At 35.4% G+C, this 18,293-nt stretch overlaps 7 protein-coding genes and 1 long non-coding RNA gene across 11 annotated transcripts in view; 6 read left to right on the forward strand and 2 right to left on the reverse strand.

Moving 5' to 3' along the window:
* Positions 1–2,010: 2,010 nt before the first annotated feature.
* On the reverse strand, positions 2,011–4,208 carry ArgRS (arginine--tRNA ligase-like protein). Its single transcript, XM_064697778.1, has one exon. It carries the CDS (start codon positions 4,123–4,125, stop codon positions 2,113–2,115), a length of 2,013 nt encoding a protein of 670 aa, XP_064553848.1. The 5' UTR covers positions 4,126–4,208; the 3' UTR covers positions 2,011–2,112.
* A 226-nt stretch (positions 4,209–4,434) lies between these two features.
* On the forward strand, positions 4,435–5,508 carry LOC135439307 (uncharacterized). The gene is made up of 3 exons (XM_064698014.1): positions 4,435–4,718; positions 4,784–5,134; positions 5,224–5,508. Exons 1-2 carry the CDS (start codon positions 4,471–4,473, stop codon positions 4,938–4,940), a joined length of 405 nt encoding a protein of 134 aa, XP_064554084.1. The 5' UTR covers positions 4,435–4,470; the 3' UTR covers positions 4,941–5,134; positions 5,224–5,508.
* A 154-nt stretch (positions 5,509–5,662) lies between these two features.
* On the forward strand, positions 5,663–6,551 carry LOC135438871 (uncharacterized). The gene is made up of 4 exons (XR_010437946.1): positions 5,663–5,683; positions 5,772–6,031; positions 6,097–6,247; positions 6,302–6,551. It is a non-coding gene; the product is annotated as an uncharacterized LOC135438871 (long non-coding RNA).
* Positions 6,552–7,120: 569 nt separating this feature from the next.
* Positions 7,121–10,198, forward strand: LOC135438870 (uncharacterized). Its single transcript, XM_064697411.1, has 5 exons — positions 7,121–7,125; positions 9,229–9,291; positions 9,377–9,639; positions 9,696–9,855; positions 9,917–10,198. Exons 3-5 carry the CDS (start codon positions 9,439–9,441, stop codon positions 10,057–10,059), a joined length of 504 nt encoding a protein of 167 aa, XP_064553481.1. The 5' UTR covers positions 7,121–7,125; positions 9,229–9,291; positions 9,377–9,438; the 3' UTR covers positions 10,060–10,198.
* A 556-nt stretch (positions 10,199–10,754) lies between these two features.
* On the forward strand, positions 10,755–12,116 carry LOC135439179 (uncharacterized). Its single transcript, XM_064697838.1, has 2 exons — positions 10,755–11,044; positions 11,108–12,116. Exons 1-2 carry the CDS (start codon positions 10,801–10,803, stop codon positions 11,788–11,790), a joined length of 927 nt encoding a protein of 308 aa, XP_064553908.1. The 5' UTR covers positions 10,755–10,800; the 3' UTR covers positions 11,791–12,116.
* A 156-nt stretch (positions 12,117–12,272) lies between these two features.
* LOC135439180 (uncharacterized) lies at positions 12,273–14,200 on the forward strand. Its single transcript, XM_064697839.1, has 2 exons — positions 12,273–13,281; positions 13,805–14,200. The coding sequence occupies exons 1-2, from the start codon at positions 12,697–12,699 to the stop codon at positions 14,057–14,059; spliced, it is 840 nt and encodes a 279-aa protein (XP_064553909.1). The 5' UTR covers positions 12,273–12,696; the 3' UTR covers positions 14,060–14,200.
* Positions 14,201–14,208: 8 nt separating this feature from the next.
* Positions 14,209–15,273, reverse strand: LOC135439181 (coiled-coil domain-containing protein 43). The gene is made up of 3 exons (XM_064697840.1): positions 15,015–15,273; positions 14,738–14,956; positions 14,209–14,670 (listed from the first exon to the last, which is right to left on the reverse strand). The coding sequence occupies exons 1-3, from the start codon at positions 15,168–15,170 to the stop codon at positions 14,422–14,424; spliced, it is 624 nt and encodes a 207-aa protein (XP_064553910.1). The 5' UTR covers positions 15,171–15,273; the 3' UTR covers positions 14,209–14,421.
* Positions 15,274–15,612: 339 nt separating this feature from the next.
* tai (taiman) overlaps positions 15,613–18,293 on the forward strand; it is a 123,316-nt gene continuing 120,635 nt past the window's right edge. For 2 of the 4 annotated variants that reach the window (XM_064697305.1, XM_064697308.1), the window contains exon 1: positions 15,613–16,278. The gene's annotated coding sequence lies outside the window, so the exon portion shown is untranslated. The remainder of the gene's footprint in view (positions 16,279–18,293) is intronic. The other 2 variants (XM_064697309.1, XM_064697310.1) reach the window with 1 other exon arrangement.

Consider the following 18,293-nt stretch of genomic DNA (forward strand, 5'->3'; position numbering starts at 1 on the left):
AGTTTCGCAATTTGAAGCATACATATACCATAGTTAGGGATAAATTAAGAACTGGTGAAGGCACAACAAGATGGAAATATTATCAAGAAATGGACAATATATTCGACGAAAATAACCCAATCGCTGCCAATACCAAAATTAATCCTTTTGATAGCAAAGAGAATGATATGTCTATCCTCACTTCAGAGGCTGTGGAAGAACGATAAAAGACATCTCCCTGCTATTCAATAGTGCAAAGGGGTGCGCAAATATGTTTGGATACCGGAATCAATAGTCCTAGAAGCATCTTAAGAAAGAAAAACAATGCTGCAAGGCAACGGGTGCGATATTATCAAACTACAAGAATTGACAGACTGCAAGCTTTATATATAATGTCTTTATATAAAACCATATCTATCACTCTTGTTGCCTTAATAAATGGAACCCTTGGAGTGCTTCTTATAAATATTATTTTGCTTTTTTTGAAACTGTCAAAAATATTAAAAATATTCTGTTAAATCAATTTCCAATGCAATTATTTATTGTCAAGGAAAAGGACAGTGACTACTGGCATGGGAGCTTTACCATTTACCCACCAACATTCCAAACTAACAACAAAAATTCTTAATTCTGTCTATTTAAAATTTCAGAGCCAGCTCAAAAACGCAGAAGAATATTTGAAATGAGAAGATGGTCGCATGGGGTAATAATAAATGTGCTAAAGTACATGATGTTGCACCGAAATATTGAAGTAAGTATATTAATACATTAAAAATAATAATAAATACCTAAAATCTTAATATTTCTTAAACACAGAAACCCATGGCACAGATTTACTATAATAAACTAATTAATGATTTGAATTTAGACTGTAATTGGAACAGAATAAGATGTAAAATGCAGTATATGAAAAAGTTACTGCATAAGGCCAATGCATTTTGCAGTTCCAGTGAAGCCGCAAAACTGGAAGATAGAGTTTTAAAAAGTAACACTTGCATAACATTTATATTGCCTGCTATTAACAAGACTTCTAATTGCAGCAAAATTGTTAAAAATTTGTCCTTATTACGACCGACTCGCAAATGTGTTCCGCCCTGAAAAAGAGGAGCATTCAATGGCAACAACTCTTGACAGCGACCACCAAGACGATTCGATCGATTCTGACATGTCCGATGAACATAGCGAGCTGGACAATACTTCAATAGAGTCGTCGGCAAATAATACAAATAATGCAGCTTCCGTCAAGAAAACGATGAAAAGAGACGCTTTCGTTGACAATAAACGTCTTAAATCTCAAAAATGGATGTACCGTAAAAGGCAGCTAGATTTGGAGTATCAAAGGTTTGAATGGAAAAAGAAACTGGAGGAAAAGAAGCTAGAGATTGAGAAGCGAAAGATACAAGGCCAACTACAGTTGGATTATCAAAAGCTAGCAAATGAGCATGAGTTACGTATATTGGAATTAAAATACAAATATGGAAAATAAAAATATACAAATTTATGAAATAATCTATGATCTACTAGAAATCGCAAAGCTTTGGTTAAGCGCTTAAATATTTTAAAGTAGCAATCAAATTATATAGATAAGAATTTCAATTGCACATAATCCAGCCTGACGGTCTGAAAATTGGTGGAGATCTTTTACATCAAACTAAGAACTCTTAGAAATAAGAATTGTTCCAAAATTATAATCGTTTTTATTGTTTGCCAAACAAAGGAAGTTTTTTGACCATACAGAAAATTTTGTGGATTATAATGCTTCAAATATAGTAGAGAAAATCTATAAATATAAAAAATATTAGCTTTGCCTGAAAAATAAATCTTTCTATGGAAATAAATATATTTATTGCAATGTTTTTAAATTTGTATATTTGAGTACATTTACGAAACTGTATTTTAACATACGCCTCCAAAACTGGGCTTTATAAATAAATTGTGTTTAATTATAGAATAAAATAATTCGAATTTTTAAATTTTTGTTTAGACATATAAGATTCACATCAAGAATGCAAGCAACAAAAATAAAGCGAATTGTTTTTGGAAAAATCCGAGTAGTTTATTAATTGTTTCGTTAGATACATATCATTTAGCATACAGCTCAATAAAGCATTTTTTTAAAAAACGCCGCCTGTATTAAATTTTAGCAACAGGTTTTAGGCCCAATATATGAAAACATGTTCGCAAAACGGCGGCTGTCGCCTCACAAATTAAAATTCTGCTGTGATTAATCTTAGTGATTTCGCCAGCCTTATTTTTCTCAATGCAATAGCAACTGTCATAGAACTCGGCAAACACAGTGCAGACCTCATAACAAAACTCACAAAGAAAGTGCAGAAATAGGCCATTTGCACACTTCATTAAAACATCATGCAATTTGAGCAGGGTTTTCACGAGTTTCCATTCTTTTTCGTGTTCCAAAACAATTTTGAATTTATCTAAAATCTCACCCAGATTGCTGAAATCTTCACCAGAGTTGCGAGCAATCGAGCAGATGCGTGTATATGTATATAACAAATATACCGCGGTATTTCCACGATCATCGAGCATTTTATCAAATGAAAATATATAATCGCTAATACGGTTATGGCACAGATCCGTGTACTTGATACAACCGTATGCGACCGCTTCTTGAGCTTCGACCAACTCTTTAGGTGTCAGTATTTGGTCACGACCCCTTTCCTGTAACTGCTTCAAGGAGTACTTCAATCCCTCATCAAGCAGATCGGACAGCTTCACAGTATCACCCGATCGTGTTTTAAACTTTTTACCATCCTCACCTAATACCACTCCGAACTGCACGTGATCGACACGATGAATATTCGGATTTAAAATGCCAGACCGCTCTGCGGCCTTAAAAATTCCATTAAAATGAGTGCTTTGACCGGCGTCCACGACATAAATTAGCCAAGTGGCGCGGTCTTCTTCAAGCCGACACCTTATAGCTGCCATATCCGAAGTATCGTATGTAAAGCCCCCATCAGATTTTACAATTGTCAAAGGAATTCCACTCTTATTAACATCCGGCCACATGATTTCCCGGCCGTCGTCTAGCTCCAGCAAACCCTTATTCCGCAGAAACTCAACTACCGTCAACATGCGTGACTGATAATATGATTCGCCGCGTTCTTGGATTGTCACATCTAAGCGATTATAAATTTTCTGAAATTCCTTACGCGACACATCACATATTTGTTGCCAGGCTTTCGTTGCTGCGGGCTCGCCGCTTTGCAGAGTAACGACGCGGTTGTAGGCCCGTTTCTTGAAACTTTCATCGGCATCAAAACGCTTCTTGGATTCCTTATAAAATTCCTGTAGATCTCCGATGGGTGGGCTTTCGTTCAGAAAATTGGGAAAGCAGTCTTCCAGATGTGCTATTAGCATGCCAAATTGCGTACCCCAATCGCCCAGATGATTTATGCGTATAACATCGTGCTGCAAAAACTCTAGTAGCCGGCAAATTGACTCGCCAATTATTGTGGAGCGTAAATGGCCGACGTGCATCTGCTTTGCTATGTTTGGCGAAGAGAAATCGACTAGGATGCGCTTCCTTGGCACCTTTGGCGGCTTAACGCCCTCACGCAACATACGGGTTAAGGAGCTCACCGCGAATTCCTTGCTGAGAAAAATGTTAACGAAACCAGGACCGGCCACTTCGATCTTCTCTATAATTGGGGATGCCGGACAGCATCTCTGGATCTCTAGGCCAATATCACGTGGAGACTTATTGATGCCTTCATCTTTCATTTTCTTGGATAATCCCATGGCATTATTGCACTGGTAATCTCCGAATTTGGGGGACGCATTCACAGCTGCAATAATTACTGGAACCTTGGAGAAGCGTGGATAGGCTGTGGCTATTGCTTGTGCAAAAACTTTTTCCAAATGTTCCGTAATGGCAAAAGTATCATCGTATTGCATTTCAGAAGTGGTCTGTGACTGTAAGCTTAAAATACTTTTTTTAATTATAGCGTAGCGGTGTTTGAGTTTCGTATTTTCGACTTGCAGCTTGGTCAAATCATCATCGTTATGATCCCCAAAAGGCAAATTCTCTTCCAGCTTAGAATCCTTAATTTTGGCGTATAGCTGCGTCGCCACGTGTTCCACGTTTGTCAGCTTATTCAATTCTGTTTTTAAATCAGCACTCATACTGGTACCTCTCTCATATACAGTAAGAAAGTCGTAAAGTTGAAGAAGATCAAAAATAAATGATGAAGAGTTAAATTAACGTTGATTTTCAGCGGCGGGAAGAAACGTTATAGAATAAAGAACTAAATAGCATAAGACTTGCTGATGACCGACTGAAATTGCAACGATAGTTGTGCCGTATCGATAATCACGACGAGTAGCTAATCGATAGTGTATTCGCTGCTTTTGAATGTGGTGACTATATGCGATAGCTGCGACAAGAATAACTGACAATATCATACCATCTCTAATGGCAGCTGTTTGATAGCAAATAATTTTGTTTTGATTTTGATCTCGTTAGCAGGTATGGAACAAAGCGAAAAAAGACTTAAAACGGAAATAATCGACGAAGACTTCATTGTACCTGATCATGGTCGCGGCTATAATGTAGGCAACATTAAAATGGAACCGATTGCGGGCGAGGACGAAAATGATGATCCTTTGTCCTACAATGACTGCGATATTGGTCCGGTTAAGAATCAATTTTTTGTGACCAATGAGGCGATAAACACGCTCAACGAAGGAATCAACGAAATGACGCAGCCACAAAACAAGTAAGCAATATTAAATCTTAGCTTTAGCCCGCTTTTTAACCGCAAATCGTCTCTATGGCTTACAGGTTGACGAAAGGTAAGAGGTGCACAGGCTACTTAGGAAGCAAAAATTGTTTCCCCTTTCGTAGTCTTATTATTGGGCAATATGGACAATTCGGACTTAACTGCATTGTTATTATGTTAACTTCAAATCAGAGAGCCATCAGGGCTGTCAAGGATTGAAGTTCGGTTTTTGCTTAAGTTTTCATATTCTAAAAGTTCTTATAGAGAGTATCCAACGCTTAGACCATGCCCGATTTTCTTTTTCTTTGTAAATTAGTCTCAGTTGTAATGAACCTTTGTAAACGCTCGTCCTTATGTTGGGTCAGAGCACGATATCAAATAGCTGCCATAAGCAAGATTGGTTGATAATAAGGGTATGTTTTAAAATTTTTGTTTTTCAAGACTAAATCCGAGTCTTACCATGGATCGAGATTTACCAACGTCAGACTTAAATGCTTTATAGGAAAATCGGAAAAATGTTCTGTTCAATCAAACAAAGTAATAACTAGCCTCAGGATTGTAGTTTATATATGACGATCCCATCGAATAACAACAAAGTAAACAAGGCTTGAGACTTGGCGAATACCAGCTGGCAGTATTATTCAATTCCATCCCCATATAGAAAACATTTTTGCAAGGAACACAAAATTGTTAAAAGTCGTTTAAATTTTCTTTGTTGTTGAAATTCTTTTATATTGTTTTCAAAATTAAAGTGAAAGTGAAATAAAAATTAAGAGAATGTGAAATACATTACAGTTTCCTTATTAAAGGATATATTAATTATAAAGGAATGATATAATATGCTTACTAAATCGGCAGGTGCGTATTGAGCAAAATACTTGACTTAAGCAATCAAACTAATTGGAAATTTTTTTTGGGTCATCTTAGCTGTAGCATAGTACTGTATATTACTGAAAATCCAGGTTAGTTTAATTAAACATAAGTGGGATTTCTTTTAAAATAATTTAACAACAACATAACAATGTTTACATGATTTTACATATTTCACAGACTCCGTGATTGACGAACTACTTAATATGAGAATTGAGCTACGAAATGTTAATAAAAAGCTGCAAAATGTTTTGCTTAAACAAGATCACATATTGCAAGAGCACTGCGATCTAAAGAAAACAATGGCCGAAATGAGTGTTCTATTAAAAATGAATCTTGGCCTAACAACTGACAAATTTGCAGACCTTTTTCCACTTCAAGATGAAGAAAATCTGAAATACCTAGAAGAGCAGCTGCAAACTGAGCAGAAACCAAATATTGTAAGTGTTCTAAAGATATAAGAAAATGTCATTTAATAAACAATAATTTACGTTCTGCTTTTCAGATAATGCACATGCGAAAACTTCTTTGCGCCAATATTACAGAGAATTTTTCAAAGATATTTAGTGAAAAATTGATTCTTTCATACAATTACGATGGCATTCAAAACAAGAAGCCAATTAAAGTTTATGAACATTTCATAACTGGTCTTTTTGGTAAAATTTAAAAAAATTAAATTTTGTTTATATGATATCTTATTTTTATTATAGAAGCATCTGACTTGGAGACTCGTGAAGAATTTGTTATTAATATCAGATCTGCGTATAAAATCAACAAAAACAGGATCCATAAAAGTCGATCTCGCAAAATCAAAAAAAGGGCCAGCTAAAATTGTACTAAGTTACGTACATATACAAAAACAATATTTAACTCGAATTTTAGCTGTATCTAAAGCTTTGTACATTATTATAAATAATATTAAGACCATAAATTAAAACTATTAGGAAATAATGTATATAAAGACATATATATCTATATAATCGATATATAAAAAAAAATAATAAAATTAAAGTAATCTGAGAATAGCCCACATTTAAATTTATTTTTTAAATTTCGTGAGTATCTTGCCGATAGCTGCTGCTAAATACTTTAAAGTACTTGCTGTAACCGGCACTTAAGCATTATACCATCGCTAATCTTATTATTGTTCCATATCGAATAAATGAAAACTACAGTTTGTTTACATACAACTACTGCCGGCATATATTCCCACAATGGAATCAATTGTGAGCCCGAAAAGCATTAAAAAGGAATATGAGAACGGCTATTGTGAATACATTGTATCTGAGCAATGGGAAAGCAATGAAATAAAACCGGAGCCGAACGTATGTGTGGAGGAAGCAACAGAGCAATTAACAGCAAATAATATTGATGTAGAACCCACGAAGATAGGACAGGGACGTGGGGCAATGGAAATGGACACCACGGCGTCCCACGAAATGCAGCGGTCACAAACCTTGTGAGCCATAAATATATAATACAAATCTATGAACTTGTTTTAAAACATATTTTATGTCTTACAGATTGAAAGAAGGTAAGAGGTTGCTTATTTGACACTCCCCATAAGGCTTTAGCCAGTAAAGAAAACTACTTTAAACTAAGTACGTATATATATATGTACATACATAAGTATAAATGAAAGTATGTACGTACCTGCTGCTGCCTGTTCGTATTCTTCCTATGCGCTGATTTATGTGCGTGTTAAAATTGATGGAATATTAGCAACTTCTTTTTTGCAATATTAAACTTTAGTTAACGTTAAGCACACCGCATATTCGATTACAACGATAGAAACTCTCTTAAGCAAAAAATACGCGTTAACTCACAGAATATATTTTGTTATTTTGGTCGAGGTGAATGATTAAAAGAAAACTTAAATCTTTAAATTATTAGCGATCACTTTCACGAATTTTATCACGCGAACTAAAACACAAAGTAATCGAGCTTTGTTTTCACGTTAATTGCGATATAAATTAAAAACTAGGGCCGTAATATAATCTCACACAAATAATAAGAAGAAAAAGCAGAAATGAAGCACGAAAGAAAAATGAATGATAGTCGTTTTTTGCGTATTCCTTATGCACAACAGCCGGGCAGCTCTCTCTCCCTCTCCATTAATCTTAAGAGAGTAACTGTGTGTGTGTGAGTTGGACTGCGCAAAAGGCTTCACAATAATTAATAAATTTTGTACAAACATATAAATTTAAAAAAATATTTATTAGAGACGTTAGCGTAAGTACTTTTATTTTACAGTTATATGATATTGTATTAATCAAATGAGCTTACAATGGCAGACTCCGTTAATTGTAGGTATGTATATATATTTATATACATAAATACATATATGTATGTGTATATGTATATACATATGTATGTAATATTTTATATTTTTAATTTTCATTGTAGTTCGTGCTTAAGGAAACTGTAGAAAGCAATAAAACCACATGTTTTACACATATATATCACAATTATTTCGCGGACCGTGTGTTTTTAATTAAAAGTAAGAAAGAGTGAAAACTTTTCAACAATTGACTCGTAAATATGTATAACAAGGTGGCTTGGATAAGTATCATAAAAACGGGAGTTATAACTTTACTTTATTTTGGCCTGCACCGTGGTATTAGCTTCTTAAATATTACAATTTTTTCCTTCCAAGCCACCATTTAAACCATTTATTCAAGTCGAAAAAGTGTTTATGTATTTGTTTCGTGAATTTCAATAGGTTGGAGAAGAAAGCGGATGAAATGAAAGGTAAGTACCAAAATCATATATTATTTGAAAATAATTTCTAATAAATTTATTTTTTTTAGAAGCCATGCAACAGAAGAAAGCTGTCCCCGAAGGTGGGATGCCGGCCTCTTATATAATTTGTCATTTATATAGATTATTTATTTAAATTGTATTTATAGGAAAATTGCAGCTTCTGCTGCAGCCGCTTGCCGAGCAACAGGTGATGCTGGGTCAGCTGTTGCAACAACAGGCCGAGGAGCTTCAATTGCAGAGCAAGTTTTCTACACAAACGGAAGAGGAACTGCTGTTGATAAGAGCAGAAATAAATAACGAGACCTCCGATGATTATGTAAGATTAATTAACACGTATGCGAATTTTACTTGCATAAAACAAACATATTTCAATTACAGGTGAACGCTATAATATCTATTTATAGAGCCCTATCGCATCCTCAAAGGATTGCGTCACATGGTCTCAGATAACATCACACAAGCGTACAATGTGCAGGGGGTACACAACAAGAAGGCGCTTATAAACGTTCCCAATTTTTATGGCGTCCCGATAGGTAACGTACTTAAATATTGCATATTATAAATATTTATGCATATTAAATATTTTGTTTAGCGTCAAAACCAAATCCAGGTGGCAAATCCGCAGAAAATGAGCTGCGAGAAGCTTTCCAAGAAATAAGCTGGACTGCTGAATTGAATTTAAGAATATAAATAATTATATATTATAAGCTGTTAAATTTATACAAAAAAATGTATTTGTGATGTGTTAAAAAGATTTAAGAGGTGTTAAATAAATGTATAATATATATATATATAATATAATATATAATATATAATATATACTTAATAACTCTTAGTCGATAACTCTACTAAAGCTTGCTTATGTTCATTTTAGAAAGTTCAATACCCGCAAATTCACAACGCATAGATGCACAAATTCCAAATTTGGCAACTCAAGGTAATATTTTAATATACATATGTATAATAATATAATATTCAAAATTAAATAATATATATTATTCGTCTGATAATCCTTTTAACAGGAGCAGCAACGAATATTTCAGCTGGCCATGCATTTAATCAAATCTTAAACGAAATACGAACTATGAATGAAACTTACCAAAGAATGTTCAATACACTAACCGAAGAAATCATAAATCTAAGAAACGAAGTCAGCCAGTTAAGAGCTCTACCCGTAACAGAGGGTGAATCAAATCTTTTGCCAACTCTGCCGCTGCCTACGCTCGCGAAATTTCAGGAATTTGATCAAAAACTCTTAGTGGAAAATGATCTTCGCGTAAATCTGGTGGGTTATTTAAAAAAAAATTTAAATTTTTTAAAATAATCAATTTTATTTAATAGAAAAACTTTCTGCTGCGAGTTGGTGGAAGCGATCTCTCAGCATTTACTAGACTGGCTTTGCGGCGAATATTATCGGATGAAGTATCCACCAATATAACTTGGTGTGGCACCAATGACAAACCCAGTTTCCAAAGCTTCTCCACCTTTAATGTCATTAAAGGTAAGTTTTCTATTTAAAATGATATATTTTATAATTCTCGTATAACTTGAAACTTTCACAGAAATTGGATTTTTAAGATTCAGTTATGCCACGGATGTTGATATTAACAAAATTTGCCAACAGCATTTTCTGCACGCCAAGGATAGAATAAATAAAAAATTAAAAACTAAAACCAAAAAAGTAAATGTTAATGACACAATTTAAATCCAACTAAATGACAAAAAAGCTATAGACCAAAACATCTATGTAAATATTAATAATATAAATAAAGGTTTTAGGGTGCATTTACATAAGTTTAAAAATACGTAGCTAAAAAAACGAATAGTGAATATGTTAGACTTGATTACTGTTTAATAAAATACTGCAATTTGAAGTTGACAAAATAATTTTATTAATATCTATGGCAGCTATGTGATATAGTAGTCCGATCTGGCCGGTTGAGACTTATGGAAGTTTATGGACCTTTGCAAAGTCTTATGATGAAAGCTTTTAAACTGCGAAGGTAGTTTTCAAAATAACAGATGGATGGACTGGGCTAAATCTGCTCGACTGTTGATGCAGATCAAGAATATATAACTTATTGGGTCGAAAATATCTTCTATATGCGTGTGGAAGTATAAAAAAAAACGAAAGATAAACGAAATAAAAGGGTCGATAAACAATAACTACAGGAAATGTTAATGAAGAGAGTAAGAAAAAGGAGCAGAAATAGAACAAATACTAATTTTGAAAATATAAAAAGGATTAAATTGTGATAAGATAGCAAGTCGTTCAAATAGTGCTTATTGCGCTCTTTAGAGATGGTTCTTTTGGCTCCATAGAGATGACTATCGCATGAAAGAGTGAATTTGCCGAATGTTCCATCCCTAGCTACAGCTGTTTTTTATAAACAACACGAAGTAATTTTGTTGTGTTATTTAAAACTACGGCAAGGATTATTTTAAAATGGAACAACTTATAGATGTGAGCTGCATTAAAAAGGAGCACACGGAAGCTAACAATGAAGATAAATACAATGAACCCAAGCATTGCAATGCTAGCAAAGTTAACACAGCAACGAATTTGGACATGGAAAAGTTAGAAGTAACTGAAATGGACATAGGACCCATAAAAATAGAACCGGGTGTTAACAGGGAGATTAAGATGGAATATGAAGAAGCACAACAGAAGCTGCAGTCGGTAGAGCATGGTAAATATGATTACCTAAATCCGAAAGCGTATTTTATATATTTTGTAAGTACATCAATTCCAGCTGTAAGCGGCAAGTACACTGTGTCCCAACGGGCACAAGCCTCACATCAATTGCCTGCCGTAGTGAAATCAAATAATCGCCGCATTATTGTGCGTGAGCTGCATCAGCGTCTTCTGAAACTCGACATGGCCATCAAGCCCAGCAAAAGATCAGCTGCTGATCCACGTTCGTTACCTCCACCTAAATCCAGCGCACAGCGAATGCGTGAAATGCGACAACGCCGCAGGAAAGCCGACAGTGCAACTCATCCGCCGAATAGGCAGCGTATGCAGGATCTGCGTCAGCGTCTCATGAATTTAGAGCAGCCTATTAAACTGCCGGCCAGTAAAACAAGTACCCAAAAAAGCAGTGAGCTCCATTCGCGTCTGCTGCAACCGGAAAATGTCCAGACGCCTGCTAAAAATAGCGAAAACAAATCAAGCGAGATTCCGCGTATAAGAACTACACCCAAATCAAGTGCTCAGCGCATGCGTGAACTGCGTCAGCGTCGTCGGGATCTTCAAAATGACAATACACCTGCAGAACAAAAAAGAAGCACCAAAAACTCACGTCCACAGACGCCGCCTGATCTGAGCGTTAAGCGTATGCGTGAATTCCGACAGCGTCTGCTGGAACTGGACACATCTCACAAAGGCAAGCACAGCGAGAGCATGAGAAAAACTGATGAAGTTCGAATATGCTGAGTATTGCAAAAGTTTCAATATTATTAGGCAATTTTAAAGACGCTTTTATGATATTTGTATACAAGTACTCAGAAAAGCCCGGTAGTCATTGTAGAGCACTTCATCTAGTAGGTTATTCCAATGCAATTACAAATTTCTTAAAATTTCTTTATACTTATCGCATATGTTTATGCCCCTTTTAGAGGGGCATACAAATTTTGCCAAAATACTTCGCTTATTTTGGCAAAATCAAAGCAATGTCTCAAATAACTGCCTGAAAAACAATAAAATAAAAATTATTGTCGATATAGATATAAAAATATCAAATTTTTTATAGCTATTTAAAATTATGAGATATTGTGTTATTTATTAGCGAAATATTTTTGAAAAATAATTGCGTTCTCAAAGTGAGCTAAACATAGATAATAATAATAATATCATATAAGCAAAATCTTATTAATATGGCACACAATCTATAGTTTTTGGGGAGTATCTTGCAAGCAATCAGTTTTTGTTTAAGAAACTTTTTTTGTTGGTGCTTAATATCAAGTTCACTTTAATTAACCTTTACGGTTTTGAGTTTTCTCTTATTGAAAGCTTTTTTGATGCTGCATTTTAATTCGAAGTTCAGCTTGTATCTTACAAAGGAAAGTAATAAAAGCTCAATGTGCAGAAAATCCCCTGACGAATGCAACGCTGCCGCAAGCTTTCAGGCACAAAAAGCTTTTGGAAAGAAGCTGAGAGTCCGGAGACCAGGCAAAACAACCCCCAACATGGACGCTTCTGAGAAGATGTATTGCAATTTTCCCGAACGATTTGTGCGGAGTCTCAACAACAACAATTTTCAGTCAGCTTTGCGACGCAGCAGCCGCAGTCAGCGCTAGAGAAAATACAGGATAGAGAATTTCTGTCAGTTTCAGGTGTAAAATGCGTAGTCGCACCGAACTGGTGACCACCACGTTTGATTTGGACTCCGACGAGGAGGATTACAGTCCCGACGACGATGACTCCGAGGAGGATTGGCGGCCCAACAAGAAGCGCCAACAGAAACAATCACGTGCCAATGGCAACAGCAGCAGCGGCGGCGGCGGCGATGCTGGCGGCGTAGGACGCAAGCGCAAGGCAGCCACATCGGCTGCATCCAAAACCAAGAGACGTGCCACTCTGTCTAAGGTGAGCGATGAGGACTTTGAGTCCGTCGATGAGGATGACGATGAGCTGGACACGGATCCCAGCGATGACGATTTCGATAATCCCGCTGCGGCAAGCACTTCCACATCGAAGCGAATGCAGAGTCTGCCGCCCAAGAAACAGTTCATTAAATTAACCCAACAGGATTTGTTGATTAATAAGCGGGATCTAATGGACAAGGATTGGCTGCAGAACAGTCGGCTGTGCCTGTGGCGCAAGGATGAGCAAACGAATCTATTGCAAAAATATTTGCGCGTCAAAACGTCGCAGGATGCGGCCAAGCCGCAGGAGCAACAGTTGCTTTTTACTTCCAGCTCTGTGGTAAGGTCTATTTTATTTGAAATTCCTTTTCTATATAAATTTTATAAGTACAATGTACGAGGCGTCAGGAGGGGAGATCCAACATTATATATTTATTATTAACAGTATCTAAGGACGAAGTATTGCATAGACCAGAATTCGTATACAGTATAGTTGGGAATAATCTGTTATGAGGGATATGTATCCTGTAGATGAAGGAATAATTTTGTACAAAATATATCACTATAAATAGTCAGGTCAATAATTTCTCACATTATACAATATAGGCAAAAATTAAGTTCCTTTATGAACTTTTTTAACCTTAGATAGCTTGAGAAAATTTGGTATTTATTAATTTTGCTATACAATTTCATACGTATAGGAATAATCGGCTTTAATATAAGTTTTCAAGCTAGCCTTGATCATTTCAATATTCTCTTAATATGCGTATCTACAAATTCGTAACAAATCAAACTAATATAAAATCTGTTTCCTATAGGAATTGTTTGGAAATAAATCGTTTGTATTTAATCTTCTTTTTCAGTATTCAAGCTGGGATGAGCAACACATTAGTGATTTCATAGATGTCAAAGTCAATTGCTTGGATCCTAACAATAGGCGAATAGAGTTAGATGATATAGAGGCTATTAAAAATCTATCTGCAGAGCTACAGGCGGAAAATGAACAAAGTCAAAGCGCCGCGGACAATGATGAGAATGACAATAATGATGGCGCAGGTGATCAGGAGCCGGGATCTGACAAAGACCAGGATGAAAACGAGGAGGATGATGATCCATAAATTGAAACACTATTAACTACTATTAATTATATATAAAATGGGTTCTAAACATCATTCCTAGAAGTTACTTAGAAGGTCAAGTTAGCATTAGAAATTGAATTAAAAATGCGATTGCTATTTAAATTGAATTTAGTAAAAACAGTTTGAAATATCAACTCAATTCGCAACAAAATACATTGATATAATAATTACAATTTGATACTTTGGTAGTTCGATTGCAATACAAATTGTATGTATATAAGTATTATTTTGACTGAATTCATAGAGGTTTTGTTTTTGTTTTCGATTTAATGTCTCTGGGAGACAGCAAAAATTTGCACTGATCTGTGCTGAGGGTGTTTGGCAGACGGGTTTTAGGCCGGTTACCGGCGACGTTCGCCTTTGACGGTTTTGCGTTTCTCTTTCTTTTCCTCGCGCAGCTGCTTTTGCTTCTCGCGATCTTCTTTGTCCTTCTGTTTTTTGGCCGCACTTTCTAGGCGCGCCTGCTCGCGCTTCTCCTTGGCCAGATTGGCGACGTCCGTCTTGTTGGTGTTCGGTGCCACGACGCCTGATCCGCTGGGTTCAACGCTTTCGCCATCGGTATCCTCGTGTTCCTCCTCGCTGACGGCAGTCTAAGGTTGGGACCAGACAGAACAATTAGTTCGAGTTGCTCTTTTTAGTTTTTCAACCAAATTAAACCTGTGAATATTGAGCCAGTATCTGTTGCTTAATGCGCAGCTCCTCATCGGTGTATTCACGCTCTTTGGCGGCAGGTTGCAGCTTCTGTTGTTCAAGCAGCTTGGCTAGTTGTGCATTCACATCAATGTCCAGACCTTTTTTCGGCGGCTCATCGGCACTGGGATGGCTCTGCAGCCACTTCTGCAATATGCTGGCCACCAGCTCCTCAGTGTTGGATGCCTGCAAGAGTTAGCTGCTCTATAATAAGGTTTATAACTGGAAAAAAGGTTAAGCTTACGCCTGTCCCGCTGAGTATGCCCTCGAGTGCTTCTATTTTTTCATCTTGCGTTTCCTCCTCGCCCTCCAAAATGCCAATTATGTACGCACCAAATACACTTTCATCTGTGTTAAGCAGCCGGAGTTGATCGTTGAGCCATGTTTGAAACTCGCTCATCTTAAATGCGAGGGGCAGCAATTGTATTCCAGTTCCAGGCAAATAAAAGCCGCAAAAGGCAACTAAATTCCACACACCGTGTGAATTAGTGTTGCGAAGCGTTGTAAATAGAACAGCTGCTTAAAAGTTGTGAAGTAAAAGTAAATATTATTCAAAGTGATTTTTTTCGAATGAGCAGTTTCTTTTTATCTAATGCATACATATTATGCATTTTAGATTTGGGTAAATCGTGTTTAATCATTTTAAAAATTATTTAGAAAATTATTTAGGAATTTTACCTTTTTTCAATTTAATATAAAAGCAGCTATCGGTATTTGCGTGGTGGCGATGTCTGCCAGTGCGCACAGCTATGTAGGTAGCCACACTCAGCTGGGCGCAACAGTTGTGAACGCATTCAGTGCTGGCAAGTGTTAAGCTAGTGTTATTAAACGCTGTACTTTTTATTGTTATTAATATTTTGTGCTGTTGCTTACCATTAAATTAGGCTTTTTAAAGTGCTAAATTGCGTGTTATGTGTTCAAATTTCTAAAAGATATCGTGTAAATGCTATGAAAAATGAATCATGAGCATGGTTTTCGGGATGCGCATACTCACCATACCGCCAAACAGCAAGAGTGTGCAGCTGTTTGTTTTTGTTGCTGCTGCCTGTGACAACAACAACAATAACCATTCAATTTCATAAACAAATTCCAAGTGCAATCCAAGCTTAAGTTTTTACATGAAGTTTATACAATTGTTACGGTTAGTGCGTAATTGAAAGTGTGCCTGTAGTTGTGTATATGTGTGCGCGTTCGTTTGTGTGCGTGTGTTTTTTTTCGTATTCTGCGTCTTCGTCGCGCTGTAATAATTTACCAACAACAACAGCAACACTGGCAACAACAACAACAACAACGAGAAAAGCCTCACACGACACCTGCGTTTTGTTTATTTGTTGTTGGGGCGTCATAAACAAAATCTATACAACTACAACACACGCGCAGTTGGCAGGCGGCAGTTAGCAACAAGTGGATAGATATAAAGCCACTCAAACTCGGACTCGCACCAAATACCATCCAAGTAACCAAATCGCCAGCCCCATTTGGCGTGAATTTTCTGTTTAGCTATGCAGGTGAGTTTTTATATATATAAATAGATATATATATACATACCTATTTTATTTTAATTTTCTTCTTACAATGCGTCAATTAGCAATTCTGATTGGGCTCATTTAGATAGGGCCTACTGCCACCTGTTGCATAGTTTAAATCTGTCTTGAAATATTATTCTATTTAACTAAAACATTTATTGTAAGTGATTGATTAATTAAACTAGCTTATTAAACATACAGCAATTAAATAACAAAATATATGCATAGTTAATATCAATTAATCAAAACTAATAAATATTTTCTTTGATTAGAATATTATCAAATATATATATATATATATGTATATTAATGTTATATATGTTATAAATATATATTTAAGTGTGCGCATGCCGGTTTTTTCTTTATTTAACATTCAATTATCATAATTATATCAATTTTTTAAAACTAGCAAATAATTAATTTTTTTGAACATTTTGTAATGTTTGCATTAATATTTTTCATATAGTTTTACAATATTTTAATTAGCGTAAGATATATTTTTATTAAAAAAGTTTATCAGCTATCACCATAAAAATAGCAGAATTTAAAAGAACGATTATGTTTTTCAGGGGCTTACAAATTATTTAGGCGTTGTTAATTTAAATTATTCAGAAATAAAATTTGTCCTATGCAAATGTATAATTAATTAATTAAATTAAAAAATTAAAAATATTGCAATAATGCTTTGGTCATATAACTGCACTTTTTCAAGATGTTCCATATTAAAAAAATTAAAAAACCTATATTTTCTTGTTAATACTTTATAATAAGTACTGCAATTTGGAAACGGCTTCATATCCATGACTCAAAATTATTTATAAACTAGCGGGTATTCATCGGTCTTGCCCGTGCCAACAAAATCAGGACAAATAATTTGATATAAAGAGATTATTTAAATAGTTATCAACTATAATATTCTCGTTAATTGTAGATTATTTTATTTTAGTTTTAGGCTTAATACTAATTTAATATTTTATGGTTATTTTAACAGCTTTATAAATTTGCTAATTAATATCAGATCAATTTCAAATTATTGTAACAATATATAAGTTTGATCTGATTTATACATACATGTATACATGTATCTCCTGATCTATATTTACCAATAGTTAGATAGTTTCCTTTAATTATGCACCGTTTACTCTGTTTTACTTTGGACCATGCCCGTTTTAATTGAAAAAAAATCAAGATTACGATCTGATTAGAAAGAATAATTATTCAGTTTCTGGAGTTGCTTAATTTTGATTGGAATGCTCCAATTTTAATACTCTTGTAGAAGGAATTTTAAAAATGAAACTTTTTATATGTCCGTCTTTGTGCTGCAGGCAGTACATATGTCAGAACCAGCCGGATCGGACCAATATATCCTAAAGCTGCCATGAGAACGATCGGTCAAAAAATAGGTCTTGTATGGAAAACTTTTTTATTTATCAAGATATCTTGCCGGGCATTTATTAGCTTCACTATGCTCCTCATATATATACCAAATCTAATTAACATTGGACCACTATATCATATAGCTACCATAGGAACGATCGGCCGAAATTCAATTCTTGTATAAAAAACTTTGTTGTTTTGTCAAGATTTCTCAACCAACTTTGGGATTGTAAGGATAACTATGCTCCCTAAATATATATCGGACCACTATATCATATAGCTGCCATAAGCCCGATCGATCGAAACGAATGTTTTTGTATGGAAAACTTATATGTCTATCAAGATATTTTGACCAAACTCGGCATTTTTTCCCTATCCTTACATTCTTATTTCGCTTGCTTCAGTTTTTCTTGCCAAATTGTTATTGTTCCTTGTCCTTTGCACTCGACTAAGTAGTTCCATGGCCAGTGGCTTTTCCAACTTGACTTCATTGGCTTTTATTTATTTTTAATGGCCCACACGGCGGGCGTTGTTTATGGGCGTATGTGCGTGTGAGTGTGTGTGTGTGTGTGTTTGTGTGTGTGTGTTGGCCTTTTAGACTTTCTCGTGTGTGCGAGTGC

The sequence above is a fragment of the Drosophila montana genome, unplaced genomic scaffold (genome assembly GCF_035044405.1).
Source record: "Drosophila montana isolate Dmon_TW-CO22-7 unplaced genomic scaffold, ASM3504440v1 contig_402_1, whole genome shotgun sequence".
Classification (NCBI taxonomy): domain Eukaryota; kingdom Metazoa; phylum Arthropoda; class Insecta; order Diptera; family Drosophilidae; genus Drosophila; species Drosophila montana.